This window comes from Diuraphis noxia, unplaced genomic scaffold (genome assembly GCF_037042655.1).
Source record: "Diuraphis noxia isolate RWA-SAM2 unplaced genomic scaffold, SU_Dnox_SAM2 contig0002, whole genome shotgun sequence".
Classification (NCBI taxonomy): Eukaryota; Metazoa; Arthropoda; class Insecta; order Hemiptera; family Aphididae; genus Diuraphis; species Diuraphis noxia.
Window position 1 is genome coordinate 11,647,999 of NW_028301712.1, and position 20,737 is coordinate 11,668,735.

Consider the following 20,737-nt stretch of genomic DNA (forward strand, 5'->3'; position numbering starts at 1 on the left):
AGTATCATAAATAAGTACAATAAATTTATTATATGAATCTTTTTATTTTTTAAATATATTTAAGTATACTGGGATATGATTCTCTAACATGATTCAAAAACTGTCCGGTAAATATCATTAATTAATTTAACTTAAGGGGTTTTTTTTTAAAATAAATATTTAAATTTTAATCATTTGATTGAATAAATTATAAAATGTTAATCATACATAGATTATTTTTATTTTTATTTTTTATTACATCAATCTAAATTAATTGAATTATGCATTAATAATAATATGATACTTTGTAATTAGATAAGCTAGCTTTTAAGAAAATATTCTGCATTTTAAAAATATTATATAAGAATATAGTTTTGAAAAATATTAAAAAGCTTTAAATCATTTTATATATGGCTAAAAATAAAAAAAAAGGTACTATAAATAACAGTTTTCCAGATACTACATTGCAGATTCAAACACTCAGTTCTTATATTATAGAAATCTAAAACGATTAGTCATTATAAGTTTTTAATGTAAACACTAAACTTATTTTAATTAAAACTAAATCAATTCGTTTATATTATGTGTATAATGTGTACCTTCATTACATATTCATTTGATTAAAAACTAAAACTTATTAATTAGTTATAGTAATGTTTCAATGTACTTACTCGTGATACGTTAAAAATGATAATAGAAAAAATAGACAAGCCAATACATCTGCTCTTCCGACTATTCCCGTAACCTGAAACATTTTTAAACCAATGAGACACGTCTTGTGGAAATCCTAAACAAACCTAATATTTAATTACCATACTACATAAAACTCAAGTTAAGCATTAAATATTATTCTATTTAAATTGTATGTAAAAATGAAATAATGTATGGGTTTTTTTTTTTTATAAGAGGTTTTGTAATCATAAAATATTTTCATAATATACTTAACTGTTTAATAAATTTGATGTAATTCTAATGTTTATGATTTTATCAAGGGAAAAGTTAAAATATCGATTTTACCATAACGTATTTTTACGTGCAAAAACAATATACTTTTGCTCATAAAAATATCAAAACATCGCTTATAAAACTTGTAGTTTTTCGGTGTAGATCGATGGTTAAATATGGGTTGTGGTACCTAAATATGTATAGCGCGTGTACTTACACCATTGAATAACAAAAATAATAACCAAAAGGTTAAGTCCCTTTGAACGAATCCGGCTGGTCGCATGTCATATACAATAATATTGTCGTAAGCACGCATGTTCTCAATAGATAATTTAGGCGTTAATCTCGAGTGAATGAAAACGGAAATATTCGAAACTAATTTCATGGGAGAACTTCATTGGTTAGGGGAAAACTCGTGCCGAAAAGTATGTCAATATTTTGAAATTAACTATACTGAGAAGTATTATACTTACTAACTAATAATATAAGGGCATATTGGAAAAATAGTTTATAACTAATACTCGTTAGAACTTTTAAGTCTAAACGAAAACCAGTGGACATTTTCATCGCTTAAGCACTCGTATATTAGGTACCTATATTATTTATAAAATATTTAAACATTGCCTCCTCTATAGAAAATCTAAGCTACTAACAGCAGCTTTTTTAAATATTAAATGTGTATACTAAATAATAAAACACACGACGTCACAGAAATTCCGTTATCAAATGTGTAATATAATAACATCATATTAAAAATAAAATCTCGTGTTGAAGGCTCCTTATTATAAGTTTTATTCGACACACCTAGATTTTGATTTATTAACTGCGACATGCATGCTTTTAAAAATTTAGTTCTATATGCCTACTATAATTGTTTATTCATACTGAATTATTGCTCAGTCATCATATAGGTATTGATCGGAAATCTTGATTGACATATGAAAATAAAATAGCCTTTATAACTATTTTAAGCAATATGTCCATGGAATTCGGTTTGCCTCTCATGGGCCGATTGGGTTCGGCTGTGATTTTTATAATTATTTTTATTGCAAATAATTTTCTCATACACCATTTAACATGTAATGTGTAAAACGTTAAGTAGGTACATACACTGTACCTACGCGATAATAATATTACACGCAGAGTACGTGGGAGACACGAAGACACGAAGACTACGTAAACTCTTTGCGAGGAAAGGAAAGTTAACCTAACTTAACTACGTGCCCCTGTCCCCAAAAGTGCACTACTTTGTTGACTATAGGGGAGCGTGACCGCAATAGTATAACGAGATTAAAGGTGATTCGAAGCAAACTCCTCCGCGCATGTACATATATTTTAGACCTTTGATCGTCGAGGGAAATTACACAGAACGGCAGAAAATTGATCTCAAGTCCGAGACAACGAAAATAAAATCGGCGGAAAAAAAGGAAACTCATTTTCACCGTGACATACGTGATTGGAAAGACGGAATGGTGAGGGTTTGCGCAATTAAAACGGTAAACGTCTCCAGGGCACCATTATTATTACGACTGTGGGTATATTATGTGAATCCATACATGTGCTTATACCACGACCACGGTGCTGCTCTGATCGTACTGCGACAACCCATAGAAAGAGATATATAACATTATTATTCCACGGAAATTTTGTCTACCGGCGTCGATTATTTCGTGTGTTGTTGTGTTTGTTCATCGAAGCCGCCGCCGCCAACGTACGTTCAAAATAATCTAACGTTGACAACGGCGACAAGTTTTAATTAAAATCACCCCTGGGGACTAAACGCGTAAAAGCTTCGCATGGCGATGACGGTGACTTTGGCCATTATATTATACACAAAGAGTTACTGCCCCGGAAATCCGCACACGTCGTAACAGATTAAAGCAAGTTCCCATCGACAGTTTTTCCGGACGACAAAATATCACGTGGGACTTAAATCTCTGATAGCTACTGCTGATACTAACACCGTCTGCAGAGTGGCCAAATGGCACAGTCGTATTAAATTTTGTTGGTAAAACTATTGGCCATCGATCAATAAGCAATAGAATTGTGCTTTAATCCCAAACCATCATTCACAAATTAATATTTTGTAAGGATATACAGTGCGTCCCGCGAGGATTTACCCATTCTGATATCTCACGAAATGATGGAGATATCAAAATTCTTGTTTTATAATAAGAACTACAATTATTTCATTTTTAAATTTATTTTAATGTTTATGTAAAAAATTTAAAAAATATATTTTTTTATTCAATTATTTCCAAAAAAAATAATGATAGCCATTTTGTAGAGTTTATTTTTCTGAAAATATTGACGTTTCAAAATTTTATTTTCATTAATTTCCTGAAATTTAATATTTTTTTTAGTTTTGAAGAAATAAAATATGATTATAAATGTATAACTATTAGGAACACAGAATGTAAATCAGCCGGCCGTATGGGAATGCGCGCCGCGTGGTGAGTCACATGATTGGTAACATTATGGTGTTAAATAATTTGCAATTTTTCTTGAAATTAAAAATATATAAAATAACAGAAAATTAATGAAAATAAAATTTTGAAACGTCAATATTTTCAGAAAAATACACTCTACAAAATGGCTATCTTTAACTTTTTTGGAAGTAATTAAATATGAAAATACATTTTTTAACTTTTTTACCAAAACATTAAAATATGAAATAATTGTAGTTCTTATCCTTGTGAGTCTTATTACAAAACCAGAATTTCGATATCACCATTATTTTGGGAGATATCGCAATGGGTAAATCCTCACGGGACACCTGTATAGTTGATAAAAATATTAGAACTTAGTTGTGACACAATATTATAACTGTATTTGTAATAATACAATTAAATACGTCTTAAATATATATCTGCCCGAGATGGCAGAGGTACTCAGTAACCACCATACAACTCACATTAAATTATAGAAAACAATTCTGAAAATTCAGAAATATAAAACGAATTGAATGAATTATAAAAATTACTAACAACTATTTAAATTTAAAATACGCTTGAATAACTTTGATAATTGTTATTATATTAAGTTGTTTAGAATCAATTCATTAAATTATTTGGAAGAACATTCCAAATCGATCTTAAAATAAAAAAAGAAGTAAAATTTTGTATCCCATTTGTTCTATAAAAATAAATGATATACGTAATATTAGTTATATTATTATTTATTAAGTACCTAACATAATTATTAATCAGTCATGTTAACTGGAATCAACAGAAAATAAAAGTTATGAAATATAATAGGGTGAGAAAATAAACAATTATTCATGATGTATATGATAGTATGCAAGAGGAAAGAAAAAGTTTTCACGCATCGTCAAGATCCTTGAACATTAGTGATAAAAAAAGGAGTTGTCTAACCGAGGGTTTTCGGCCTTTCGTGAAACTTTTGGCCATTCATTGCTTTTTTTACACAAGGATGCAATAAAAAAAGGTATCAAAAAGTCAGCCAAGCGTCCCAGAAGTCGGATGTATATCATTTAAAACACTTTTTAGGTAGATTTTTTTACTATTATTATTATTATCATTATTTTTTTTGGTGTTGCACAAACTCCCTAATCAAATTTGTTGTTTTCTTCACACCACCACGTAATTTGCAAGCCTAATAACATTAAAGTGAATGTGAATATTTGAACATTTTCGATCACTGTTACACCCTTGCAATGTTTTTGAAATAACGATAAATCCTTAAATGTTTAAACGAAGATTTAGCTGTAGATATAAAGAAATAAACAGATTCAAGATTCCATAAACCCGTTCCATTCACGGCACGTAAATCTTCAAACCTTCGCCTCTCCACTTTAAATGTATTATTTTCGTTTTATTTTTTTTTTCTTGAACCACTTGTTAACCCTATTACTTTTTATGTTCTAAATTGTTAATTATTTATAGTATACTCTGTTACCACTGTTATATCATACTAAATGATCTCGACTAAATAGGAATTGCGTACCTACATACGAAACAGTAAATATTCACTTCAATGCGCAAATAGTATACGAAAATCAAACATATTTTGTTTTCTGATTCAACAATCTATAAAAGTTTGGTTTTAATTGGAGTACAATTATTTAGTATTTTTTAGATGAATGTAACTAGAAATAATAATATAAATTGTCACTATAATGGATATGTTAAATTTAAAGTAAATGGTATGTAATCATTGTACGCGAAAAACGATTCTGAACGAAGAAAATCTGTTAACATATACATATATTTCATATTTATCTACTAATAATACAATAGGACGTAATAAAATATTTTGAATGAATAATTATGTATAATAATTGATAATATTATGATGAAAAGTTTCAAGTATCTATGGAAAATATAGATAATAATAAGATAGTAATAAGTTTATACCATCATAGTACCTAGTAATGTGATCGGTTTTTTTTCTAATATCTTAAGTGAAAATCCAAAAGTTTTAACAGATCGAAACATTTTGAATGTTTCAAAATACAATATCTAGCATAGAAAAAACGAAAATACATTTTTGTTTTAAACCAATAGGGTACGTTCATCGCTCCACTCTTGATCTAAAAATATGATTTGATGTAAATTATATTATTATATGATATTTTCTACGCATAAAAACATTTTAAAATGCATTATTTTCGACTTAAATATATTCAATCTACTATACAGTATTATCAATTGTAAATTAAATTAATTTAATAGTGATATAAAAATATCATATAATATATACATTATTATATGGGCTATTGGGATTAGTATAATATACCAGATAGTCTTTACTCAAAATAGTTTTTCGATTATTCCACATAATGTAAATGATATTCGATGATTTACTTCTAACGATGATGTAACACATTCATGATAGTGATTTACTTCTCGATTAAGATGTATAGTCAACACATACAACTGTTTTGTATAGTGGTTAGCTACTTTACTATTATTTTTGTTTTTTTGTTTTGTTAACTCACCGCTTCTGTGTGAATCGGATGGACGGCGAAAACAATTCCAGCTAAAAGTCCATATTTATGTTTTAATCCAGCAACTGAAATGCACAGGCGGGCAAACAAAACACTACAAAAGCCATGAAGGATAACATTGACTACGTGAAACCACACAGGTTGAAGCCCGAATACGTAATGGTTCAATCTGTAACACAAAACACATATTCGTTGTATAAATAAACACAATTCATAGAACGTATTTTATCTAAATTATTGGCAGAACAGAAAATATTACAGCGAGGTATTACTAAGTATTAGTCAACTAAAATTTGAATAATATTGAGAATAAAGGTACATAGGTATATCAAGTTCATAGGTTTCGTGTAGCTTGTTGCACTTCAGAATATGGATCTCTTATAACTGTTCAAATGATGACAAAAAAATTGTATGCTCTTAAGTATTAATTATCTTATGTACTAATATATTGATAAATTACGTTTCAGTCTATTCAAAATAATAATAATTTCGACATACATTTACTTCACTATTACCAGATGTATAGAGATTTACTTTCAGGTCATTGTTAATTAAAAATTACAACTCATAAAGTAGATACACGCAGAAATGAATAAGGTATATTTTTAATTTTAATTTCTACTTTTATCTTAAATATTGGAAAGAGACAATTTTAAATTTAGCTTAAATTTGTAACTTATCCTATATTATATTAAATTCTCACTAGAAAATAAACTTGAGAATTTCAAGTTAAAATTAATAATCACTTTTGATATAGAAATGTATTATGTATATTAAATAGAAATACTAAAATCTTCGTTTATGCAGTTATTAAATTACATATACAAACAATATGTTAAATTACTATTGTTATTTGTTTTTAAAATAAAATATATTCAATATTTTAGAGTGTTGTTTTGTATGAGATTAATTATTGAATTGTAAATAAGAATAAATAAGCGTAAGTACCTACTCAAATAATATATCTTTATATTAAGTTGGTAACATAATATTTTCACTTAAACATAGTGTGTTTATATTTAAATGGTTGTTTTTCTTTCTTCCATTTATAGTATGATTAAACGATAGTATGTACCTATTTATAACTGAGTATCCTTAGACAAAAGTGGGGCGATGTGATTGGTAGCAAGTGAAGCAAGTTGTCATTTATTTACTGAAATATATATAATATGTTATATAAAAAAAATCATCAGAGTTCGGTATAATTGTTATACATATAGTATAATCACAGAATTTTCATGGACGAGATTTTATAACGATATTTTTGTTTCTAGATTTTGGATAGAACATAAAAAAGTATATCCATACATTGCTACATCAATCTTCTTAAATAGTAAGTAAGTAACTAAGACTAAAATAAACACACACGCTCACATCACGACGCCTCGACCGAGAGTGTCGCAAATGATTATTTATAATTGATTATTGACATAATTCAGAAATACATAACTTAATAACGTATCCTTCAAATAATCATAAAAATATATAATATTTAAGTTTTATGATTATTGATCCAGTAGTAATTTCATCGAATGATGGAAGGGGGGATTTATGATGGGCTATTATAGAAGGGCTATCATTCCACCCAAATATATTATTCTTATTGTTCTAACTGATTCATTTTTAGTCATAGATTATACATAATATAAGAAAGATACTAGGTCTAGGTAAGTGAAAAATGCAATTTCAGTAATATCATAAAGTAAATCACGAAATAAATCAAAATTGTGATAAATTATGAAAATTGGAGCATTTGATAAATTATGACACTTTCATAAGATGCAAATACATCTGCCATTTTCTTTCCATTTGGACTGAATACTAATTCAATACAATCATACAAGATATGCATCTATGAAAAATCGTAAATAATCATTAAAATACATCTTTCTTATCTTTATTCATTAATTATCAATATTTGATATCATAAAAAAAATCAATAAATGTTGAATAACCAAACATGACTAGTTATTATCATTTATAAGTGTGGGAAAAAATTGCTGCTGTCTTTACCCGCTAAAGTAGAACCTTAGACAAATGGTTTCCAAAAAGTATTTATTTATTTTTTTTTTTTGATTAGAGAATATATCTGAACTCAAACCAGTAATATTTTTATGACATTTTTTGTGTACAAACTAGCTTTTTCTTTTATTTACGATATTCTTGAAAACTTCTAAAAAAAACAAAAGAAAACACACTCATTTGCAATCTGTGTTTAATTGTCAATCAAAATATCCAATTATTGTATACAAAGTTTCTATAACAATATTATTGTTTTTACAGTCTTAAAATATGAATGAATATGAAAAAATAATTTTTAAATTTCTATACTTTATGGCTCTAAACAATACAAGAAAGTCTTAAAAATAATATTATTTTTTTTTCAATTTAAATTGTTATTTCATAAAATAATAACACGGTAAATTTGTAAATAAGAAAACTTAGGTAAGTAAATGAAAACAATATCCGAGTTTATTCATAATTTATGCTAAAATATTATCTACACTAATATTATTTACATTTAAATTTAATTCTGCTAAGAATGTATTATTTGGTATGTATTATCTGGTAAGTATAATTTGTAATAATCTAATGACATTCTCTCGACTCTTAATTGGCAATTATAATTACCAAAGTTTCACGTCTTTATCATTGTGGTTACACTCCTGCTACGCATAATAATTTAGGTTACCTCTAGTAAGTCTTCTCGCAGGTTGTTTGTTATTACTGTTTAAATAGATTTTAATAAAAATATGTCAAAAAAAAATTTAAAAAAAAAACATCATTTGATTTTAAATGTTCAATAATATGTTATGGACCACTGGGATTTTAAAATACTTGAAATACCTAAACATGTTTAAGAACTGAATAATTGATTTAGGATAGGCATACATATAACGAGTTTTTTTATAATTTATCTCATAATTGTTAGGTAAATACTGTTAGCTTTTACTAAAGTATAAATAATTCTAATGAAAGAGGTTTTTATGTATATTTACGAGTACGGAGTATCTAGTGTGAAAGAATTATCACAAAATCGATGTTACAAACATGAATTTAATTATATTATAATATTAAAATCATATTGTTTATTGAAAAGTTAGCTTTTAAAAAAATTTTGAATTATAAACTGTATTATTTAAATTCTACAAAAAATAAATAAATAATAATAATAAATCAGAATTATTAAATAAATTAAACTGGTTTTAAATTTAAATATAATGCAAACAAAATTAACGATATAAATAATACAAATAATAAAGTAATATTTATTAGTGAAAGTATGAAGATAACGTGATGCAGATTAAATTATTTTAAATTAATTCAAAACATGGTAAGTAAGCTTACAGATTTGCCGCTGTCTTGTAAGGTAAGGGAGACTATTAGATTATTATTTTATAATACATATATCTAATATGTTTCTGTTATCATACATTGTCTGTGTACATTGTACGCAGTTCCACCATATTTATTTGTTTCTCTAATTAATTAATTACCAACATTTAAAACATCTGTTTTCAAAGTTCATCATATTTTGATACATGGGCGACATTTTACTGGCATTGCACTGACGTAGGTATTTTAATTAAACTTCCATGATATTTTCATAATTTAGTTTTTAATTGATAATATACTTAATTATTTAATTAATTAGCTGGTTTTTTTTTTCCGTTGGCCATAATCCAAACTATTTGGGAACGGATACTCGATAAGAACTGTTTGCTCGATTTGTGATGTAGGTCATGCCAAACTTTTTCAACTTATAATTAAAACTGAGAGATTATACCCCCTTTGGAAATAACTAAAACTGGGAGTTATTCTGAGAAGAGCTTATATAGCCTCGTGGAGATTTTATTCTGGCAAACGATTATCTACAAGTTAATTTAAATAAAGCCTACGCAAGGAATATAGATTGCAACAGTCCGAGTGCCTGAATTCCTATCCTGGTTTTTCTTTAATGAAGTCGCTTTAAAACTTTTCCCATCACGTCAACGAAGGAAAGTAATAGCGAGTAGCTACAATGCTGGTGTGATTAAAACACTGCGTAAATCGATTATTTAGTCAAACTATTTCTATCGTAGTTTAAGTTAATTCAAAACATATTCTATTGATATTGTGGTTTATAGAGGTAAATTAATACATTAAAAAACGCGCAATCGACATTTGATTAAGAAAATTGTTTTAAAAAAAATGCAGCGTCTTCCCGCACGTGTTAATGTGATCAATTATTTTAGCTAGGTTAGAGAATCATCTACTAAAACAGTGTGCTGCATAATATGAAATCGACATTCATTATTTTATTAACAAAAAAAGTGAAATGTTCTTCTATTCTTCATGAATATTTAAATCAAATAAAAGCCACATGCTTAATTTATATACCTTGATCGTTTATACAATTGAACTTATATAATGTGAATTCAAATGTAGGTACCCATCATTTAAGTATACTTTAACGATTACCTCTATATATATATACATGTATTATTAGAGTCAACCTTTTTTTTTTTTTTAACACAGTAAACACCAAAATTAACACTATTATAAGTTAGGTTAGGTAAACTGTTTAAACAACAACATATAATTTTTTTTTCGCTTAATTCTTAACGTTTCAAATGATAATACATTAATGAAAGTAGTAAGGTACTTTTTTGATTAAAATTTATTATACTGCATTAATAAAAACATAAAGTAAGCAAATAGCTGTAGAAGACAACATTCTAACTACATACAAATTAGGTGGTTCAATAAATACCACTCAGAAACTCCAAATAAAAATTATTATTTTAATTCTTTCGTGAGATAAATGGACTAGCTTTGTATTATTCATTCAAGAACCTATCAAATTATCGAAAACATACATGAATTTATTATGATTGTTTATTTTTTCATTTTATTATCATGACAATAAAATTAATAATATACTTACGTAGCAACGTCAATATGTTTTATTTATTTTTACTAAACTTTTAAAATAAAATAATAGAATGCATTTTGTTGGACTGGTGAATGGATTTTGACATTATTTACATGATATTTTTATAATTTAATATTAGGACATAAGATATGAGCTAATTAACCGTTAGCTTCTATATAAAATTATGCCTACGTCTTCCATTAAATTATATACATTTAATAAAATTTCTGATTAAGTGTCAGCTAACCCTCTTGAAATTTATTAGACCAAAAATTATTAATAAATTTGATGATTTAATTTTAAAATGCATACAATAATTTTATTTTAGTCACAATTAAATTCGTGTTATATAATAAAAAATGCATGCAAAATGAAATGTTATCTTAGGTGAAAAAAATGTTAAGAACAAAATATTTCGTACTAACAAAATATCTAATGAACACGATACACAAACAACATACCCATTAGCTACCTACTCATTATATTATAGAAATTAATTCATATTTTGACCATAATCCAAGATATTATTCTACAACAAGCATTCCACATGATAATGAATATAATATAATTCCTATCATTATTTAATGTGTATTTACTATATATACCTTGAAAATGATTCACTTTCATTATGATATTCAATAATGATCAAAAATGTAAAAAATAAAGCTAAAATTAACATAGTAAAAGTTATATGGGTCAAAATATTTACGAATAACACATAAACCAATAATTAACCATAGATATACGATGGAAGATATATTTAATATCAATTAATAAGATAATTTAACACTTATTCCGTAAATAATTATGATACAAACTAACATATAGGTACGAATATGAATACTAACTGTTGATTATGATGATAAAAAATAATGATAATATAATAATGGATTATTTGCTAATAATAGAATAATAGTAACCTTATAATATAATATGTAATATTATTATACTTTATTCGAAAAAATTAAATATTTTAATGATATAATCTTGAAATTAAAAATACATCATGTAAGGTATATCGTTAAACTGTTGAGCTTTATATTTTGAACTTATAAAAACAATCAATATTAGTATTGGTACTGTTGATAACATTTTATTTTTAATGTAGATATGCATAGTTTATTCCAATTGGCATTAAAATTATTTTCAGACTAAACTTTAAAAACCATTTTAAGTATTCGATTTGTTACTATAATATTCGATTCGAGGCGATTCGAGTTTGACTGAACAAGTATATATCCATTGGGGATTATTGTTCTGCACGCAAATATGGTAGGTAGTTGAACTTTAAACATTATTATCTCGCAAATGGTTCGTGACTAGATAGTAGGTTGATATTTTTAAGTAATTGCATTCAGGTGGTTATTTGGAAGCAATATAATAATAACAACATTTTTCACAATGTGCACTACCTATACAGCAGATTTATTTAATACAATAATATAATATAGGAAAGAGAAAACACTTTTATTCGTTTATTTTTATACCTTGAATTTTTTTTTTCTAATGAGATTCTACAAAACACAAAGCCCATATACTCGCCCTTTGCGTCAGGTAATCTGATTAGCCGGACATGACGGCCTGCATGACGTGCGTGTTCTGGTGTAATTTCCAAATATGGCCTCCCAGACTTCCATTAAAAGAACCAAAACTCAATTATCATCTCTCCCTTTTTTCTATCGCTTATTCACTCTCTGTCTAACTCTGTACACTCAATTTTCCGTCGACAGCATGAGGACCCCCGAGAAGAAAAAAAAATATATAATATCACAACAGAATACCGAAGTTTTACCGTACATTTAATCATATTATTAAACGACAATGCCGGAGTGCCATGAGTAATTTCTACGCTCTGTAATTAAGAAGTTAGCTGTTTGTTAAGTAAATTAGGTGTAATGAAATTTGATTTGGACGAATTTAATGTCACGTTGTGCGCTTTGCAAATGGAATTATAACAAAACAACCGAGATAAAGTTCTCCATGATTGCGACAATTTTTTTCCACATTTTACAGTTTATTTAAATTTTTTCCTTTTTCTATTATAATAAAGACTCGTTTGAACGTTTTGTTATGTAATTTAATTTTTCAGCCACATTCTAGTCGTGTCATGTTTCTGTATAGTTATCCCGTTCAAAAATAAAGTATACCATACTTATTCACACACGATCGTGAGTAAATATCACTGTTTCAAAAAATAATTTCCTGTATAAGAAAAAAATACGACAGACACGAATTTGAAGTGTTTGTGTGGATACATAACAAAACTCCTCTCGACCGATCGCTATTTATGTGCAAAACCATGTTTGGCTATGTGAAAAGGGATGGTTGAACCGATCGTTGGTGTTTACATAATATTATATTATTATTCCACCATTTCAGACACGACACGAAAATGATTTTGCGTTAAGCTCCATGCCAAACGTTAAATTATTAATTAACGTATATCATTATTATATTATGTAGTAGGTCTATAAATATTTAGTGTAAAAAATAAAGAAAAATTAACAAATTCATATTGTTACCATTTCGTTGTTAATTCAAATCTAAAATAAAAAATATGAAACATAATACCTATGTTGGAACAATATTACATAATATTACTGACCAAATTAACTCAACAAATAGGTATAAATAAATATTGTTTATTTTATTAAAATACCATCTTAACAAAACGTAAAATGACAATAAATTAACTTATCATTCGGTATTTTTCAAAAATCTATTCTACCACTTATTGTGTTATTAAAAACATACATTTGTATACAGATAAAGTTATGAATCAACTGGCGAGCACAAGAGTGTAGAAATTTTTAATTATCCAGTAATATTTAAATTTGTCTTAAAATAATGAGTTTTTTTAACTATTCAAAAACCTCTTTATACATATATTATAAGATATAAAACTATGACCTATAACCATGCATATTATATTACAAAGTGATTTGCATAACATTACAGTTGTAAATAATTTGATTATTATATTATCTATTTGGTATGATTTATTTATAAACATTAGAAAATTAAATTATTTTGTTTTACATTATTGTATTAAATTGCTTAATATTTATTATATCATAACTAAAAATGTATAACAATCATTCTAACATTTTTTAAATACTAAGTTAAAAGCACCTATTAACTTCTTCCGTTTGATATTAATATTAAAGTTAAAATATGTGTGACAATATTTTATAAAGGTTTAAAATAATCAAATACTCTTGTTGAATTTTTAATACATAAACAATTATAAGTACATGAAAGTTATATAAACCCTATTTTTATAAGAAAAAAATTGATAAAATATATATTTATAGTCAATATATAAAAAGAAAACACGGTTTGTTATATATTACATCCCAAATTTATTTAACTAATTTTATATACATAAAACTAAAATATTTTAATATTTTAAATGAACTATATTATGGATATCAATTTTGCTTGTAAATTATAACAAATCAGGTATCTTACACCATGCCATGACTGTTGACTACTTTTAAATTCATTTAAATATCTCTTATAGAATTTTATATTGTTTATAAGAAATATTTTTTTTTCAAAAAATGTTTTATTATGTTATTCATTTGAATTATGATGTAATTTTATAATCATATAGAATTGAATTAATCTAATATTAATCCAAATGCAAAATTTTACAGAAATTATTGATTTAACCTCAGAAGCAAATTAATTATAAACTATACATTTTATTTAATCACATTTCATGTTTGTTTTGTTAACGTTAAATGTCAAAACTTTAATAGGTATTTCACATAATATTTTGCATGAGTTACGTGGTATATCAAATCACTTTTGAATAAAATACAATGTGCGAATATTAATTATTAACAAAATATCTAAGTATTAAGTTTCAATCCATAGTAAATTATTCAAACAGATTTTAGTTTAACGCATCTCAAGTTCTTATAGAACTTTGAACAACATGTATATGTTCCGTTAATTATAACCACGTGCCTACATAGTTTATTTTCTAATAAAAAAAAAGTAATGCGTAGAAAATGAAACTCGTGTCATGCGTTGTGTGGTTCAAATTAATATAAAATAAATAATTTTACAAGTACCTTTATTATAAATTGGAACTCATTGGCAATAATCTATATGAACAAATAGGAAATAATTATTTTAAGAAAATTACTTTATTTTTTTCTAGACATTGTATGATATTTTTAAATATCCATAGACCTATTATCTTTTTCACCTACATTTACAGCTTGCAGGCAACCCTATCATTAAGCGCATTAGGTTTCAAAATAATTTGTTCCCGTAATTGGAGATGTTTGGATACTGTTGCAGTATTTTTATCTTATAGAATTCTAAGCAATTTAATTTCAACCTTCATATGTACCTACCTATATTTAGGGGTTTTTTTTTTAATTACCTACATATCCATCTATTTTTTTTTCTATTAGAAAAGCAAATATTTACAATCTGTAAATATTAATTTGTGATGTCCCCATTCACGGTTGTTTATTAAATATCGTACATTTATAGATGTAATAATAGGTATTACAACAGTATACAAAAAAAAAAAAAATACAATAATTAATAAGTATAAAATGAGGCTTTGTGGCATCATTGAAGGGAGCGTCCAGTAACACTACTTCAGAACCTATCTATTTAAACTAGAATTTCTTATTCTTGTAACACTAATTAAAATATACATAAGTATATAATCTTTTATAATGTAAATAACAATAATACCATTCCGTATTCCATTAATTAATTTTTCTTAAAAGTGTTTTGATTAGTTAGTTTTAATTTAAAAAACTCTTTTTATTTCACTCTATTTCTCTTTCTTCTTAAATTGCACGGCATCCAGCATAAAATTTTTTGTTCTAATGAGAATTAAAAAAAAAAAAAAAAAAAAAAAATATTAAACAAATATTATATATTTTATGACAAGGCGTAATCGACCTTTATTTAATAATTATCGTGATTATCGTTTTTTTTTTCTTATATAAAAATTAGTTTTAAGTTTATTTCCTACCAAGTTTCTTAACGATATTCTTCATGAAGACTTTGTTTTACGATATTTTAAAGGACTATTGATCTGTAAAAGTCATTATCGCTTAATTTTTTTTAACATAGTATATATTATTATAATAACTTAAATTTATTTTTATCAAGTGCGGCTATAGAATATTAAGTGCGATAATATGAAATATGCATTCTATTTATTAACTTTACAAGTAGTATTATATATTATAATCTAATATATAATTCTTCAAAATAAATTAAGTGTAATCTTAATGTATATATTAATTAATATTGACAAATTTAAGTTATAATGAGTAAAAATCAATAGGTACATAATTAGAATGAAACTTTGCTATTATAATATTCAAACGTTTTTATTTCACAGATATCATTTTGAAAAATTTAATTAAATAGATTATACACCAAAATAAACGTGAGACATTTTCTAATGTTTTCATGACAATACTATTTCATATGGTGATTTTTATACAATAATTTAATCCAGCGTATTGTTTTAGTTTTATGTAATTTTATAATTTCGTGATTTTGACTAATTTTAACTTCAAATGCTTATAAAAGTTGTGCCTATGCATCATTCAGTTTTTATGGCTTTAATAAAATGTATGTCAAACTTTTATACATTTTCAAACTTTTTAGCTAACCTGACAATACATTATCAACTATATTTGTAGAAAAAACTAAATAAATCAAAAAAGTCAATGAATTTTTAAAATTATACTATTAAGTATAAAAAATGACAATATTATCGTTTAGTGGACATTTAAAATATTTAAGATTATTTGTTTTTGAGTTGTCAGTTTATCATTAAAATTGAAATTGTTAAAAACTGTATATAAAAATTTTAGTTTTTCCTTAATTTTTAATTTTTCAATGATTATTTCGAAAAAAATACTAAGGATTTTCTTTTTGGATTTTTCAAAAGTACCAACCAGATCTCATTTTCTATCGGAAACCATCCTTAATGTTGAAGATCGAAGCGTTGTTTTACTATATTGGTATCATGTATACAGAAAAAAAACATCATTGTAAAATCAATACATTCATCACCTTGGTCTATTTCTAATTTAAAAGAGATGTTGAAAACAATTTCGTTGCAATGGTCTTTTCATTAATGAATCTTTTTTTATTTTTAAAAGGCGCGACAATGGTCGTAAAGAATTATTTAGACGAGCACATAATATATGTATACCTATGTCATATTTTTCTTTAGTCATTGTTCTGACTAGATTTATAAACATATTTCTATTATTTTGCCTCCAAGTTGGCGGCACTAAAATTTGAGAATTTATAACAACATAATATTAAAATCAGTTTTATTAATGTTTTTTTAAATCAACATTATTAAAATGGTATGATTATTTGTGAACAGTATAAAAAATGCTTAATAAATTATTTTCTCACGGAACGTAAATTTAACATAAATTACTTAAAAAATAATTAAAACATTAACGTAAACATTGATGTTAGATAAACAATAAACAAATAATTAAATTCATATATATTTGATATTTCAATTAAATAAGTATTTAATAATAATATTTTTTATAACTATATAGATAGAGTAACTCAAGAAGCACACATACACGAAAATAAATTTTTTAAATTATTAGAAAGACTAAAAATGTCTAATTACTTGTAATTACATCTCTATTCAAAAAATTAATTTAAAAAGAATGCAAAAAAACCGAGATAGGAAATTCTTGGAATACACTAACTCTTCAAAAATGAAAATTTTTTTACTATAGATATTTTAAAGGTGCAGTGTTGATTTAGTTTTTAAAAAAAATTTCTATAATATTTATTTTTTTAAATTTTAAAAATGATATAATTTAACAACAATTTTGAAGTGTCTTCTAAAATAGGAATTTTAATTACCTATATGAAAGAAAGTACGTTGTCTGGACACTTTAGTAGTGCATCTTCTTTACCACAAAAGTATACATCAAACTTAAAATAAAAAATATTGACAACATTGTTTTGAAATGAGTGATGTTAGTGTGTGAAATAGAGATATTTTACACAAATAAGATAGGTGGATGTGTGATGTTCGGACCGTCCAAGTCTTGAACTCGGATTAAATTTCACATTTTTAAATCTTAAATGATAAAAAAATTTATATTTAAATTTTAAATATTTCATTTGGTATATGCTTCTGATGCTAGTTTTTCTATAAATTTACAAAAGAATATACCACAATAATCTATATATAACTTTTGATTTTAATGAAATTAATCAGCCTTTATATGGCTTTACTTAATTCAATACTTCTATTAAAGTATATATTGTACATTAGTATATTGAACTATGAAAGTATTAGTGTAATTATTGTTGTCTTAATTAATTAAAATAGCTAGACTAATAATCTGAAAGTAGGTTTGGTAAATTTAGTTAAAGCGAAACACTACTTATACTGTTCCTTACACTAAAACCTTTAACTTCGTGTTAAAATTGAATATAATTATATAAACATTATAGGTATCAATAAACTTAATAAATAATTTTTTGATTAAGGATTTTTAATATAGGTACTTTTTTACATTTAGGATCTGAAACAATAATGAGTGAATTAATATACTGTGCAAAATCTACAACGAAAAATGTACAATAAATAAATTATCATTTTAGATTCTACGCTAACGTACCATATTGAATAAAAAAAAATGCTTTGATATTTATTTTGGAGGGTGTTTCATGGCTGGAAATCATTTCTAATTGGTACTTTGAAATGTCAAATGCGGAAGATCAACAGTTATTTTCAAAAAATTCGAGATAAGACTAAAAATTATAGAAAAACAGAATTATTTAAATTAGATTTTTAAATACGAAAATAACGGATTGTCCTCAAAATTATTTTAAATATTTTGAAGTAATTTGAAAAATATTCATCACAGAGGTATCGTACTTTTTTTAATTAAGAATATTATTGTATTCTGAGTGCAATAAAATCGTCAAAGTAAAGGTATAAATTAATTTCATTTAACTTACACTGCAAACTAATTTTCTCCATTATGCGGTTATTAATTATATGGTAATTATATTTTGACTTATATAAGCTAATTACATCTTTATAAGTTAACAATAATATAAAATGGCATAATATTATAATATGCTTAGTGGTTTAGTCAACAATTTGTTTAAATTCAACCTACTGTATCACTTACTAAGAAAAAACTTAGTCATAATAATATAATTTTGTTATGAATATGAATATCTTTTGAAACAGAGACCGTTTACCTCCGTTTAGAATTCTTATTCATCTACAACGATTTATCATTGAATTCATATTCAACACAGCAGTTTAAGTGAACTTAGTCAATGATATTGTACATTTTCTGTGTAATAATAATTAAAACATAATACCTTACATCATTTTTGTGCGTGGATAAATCATCATCCGCAGTCCTTAGTCCAGAAAGCTTAGCCCCCAGGTACTTAACGTTAAATCATTCATCTTGTATTGGCCTGTTCACTTTTACAAACATATTTGGAATATAATAGATTTTTTATACCATGGATATTATATTACAACGTAATGCTGGAATCATGTCTGTATAGTGTACAAACGTTTTTAAAACGTTCGATTAGCAAATTATTAATATATTAATTGTTTTATAAAAATTAAAAAAACTTGATGATGTACCAACTCGTATAACTAATAAAGTAAAGGTTAAAACTAAATTTAATAAAAAGTAAATTAATAATATACAGATATGCATATTATACTTCATTTTAAATAATTGACCATATCAGTTTTAATGTAACAATGAATGTAGGTCTCTATACCTACTGATTAGTTTACATTAAATATTGTTACAGAAAAGTTAATTTTTAAAATGAAATTAATACATTATGGTGTGCGTGTTGAAATCAAATAGCCTATTTAGCTTGTACTGTTGTACACCTGTTGTAGTACCTACCACTATCATGTATGTTAATTGCGTGTGGACGAAGAATAAATTAGATTTTTATCATGTAAACGAATAACGTTTAATATATATATACACATTATATTATTGTATGCAAAGAATTAAAAGAAAAAACATGTTATAAGTTATTTCCAATAAATGAGAAAGTTTGTATACTTTAGAAAATTGAGAAGGACTCGCTTCCAACTTCGTTCAGCGTTGTAACGGAGTACGACATAAAACGGTCCTTTTCAGGACCACTAACAACTAAAAACCACATGCAACACATATTAAACGCAGTTCCAAACGGCAGGTTTTACATAGTAAAGTTTCAACGGTATGACGAGGAAAAACCGCACTGAGCTAGTAACAGCCACCAGGCAACGATACGATGATGACTCGTCATACCAACAATCTACAAACAATCAGCAACAACTTTACCGATCCAAATGGGTATATATACCAGTAGATTTCAGAAACTCTTCACTCTTCAACTTCATCTCTAATCGTCAACAAGTCATCAAGAACTTACTACACCGACGACTAGAGACCAGAAGAACAACCTACACCGACTCTACAGCTCAAGTTCAGATCGCCGAGCAGACCAGCGTCGAGGCGAAGCGAACGCAGCGTGACCAGAATCAGCCGACCAATAATAGTCGGAGAACGAAGACCATCGAACCGGCAGCAACAAATTCGACGACGTTGAGCATCCGGGACGACAAGTGAAACCACCGGACCGAACGTCATACAACATTATATACGCGATTGCTGTCATCGATCCCGTTCTCTCCCTTACCGACCACTTGCTAAAGTACCGTCGACCCGAGCTCCTTTCCATCAAGTAGTAGCCGCTTGTACAAGCTACGCGCTACTGGTGGAGGACTCCTTCCCATATCTTATAACTCTATATAATATAATTATCTCACACCCATTATATGTGATAGGACCGAACGATAACATCGTCGGTCGAACACGAGCTCTCACCGCGTCAGTCCGCTTGTG

The 20,737-nt window shown here is 26.2% G+C and overlaps 1 protein-coding gene across 1 annotated transcript in view; it reads right to left on the minus strand.

Moving 5' to 3' along the window:
• Nucleotides 1–20,737, minus strand: part of LOC107165536 (protein O-mannosyl-transferase TMTC1-like) — a 117,280-nt gene that overhangs the window by 76,963 nt on the left and 19,580 nt on the right. The window contains exons 2-3 of the mRNA XM_089220591.1: nt 5,885–6,062; nt 651–724 (exon numbers count right to left, since the gene is read on the minus strand). Coding sequence (XP_089076717.1) covers nt 651–724; nt 5,885–6,062 — 252 coding nt within the window. The remainder of the gene's footprint in view (nt 1–650; nt 725–5,884; nt 6,063–20,737) is intronic.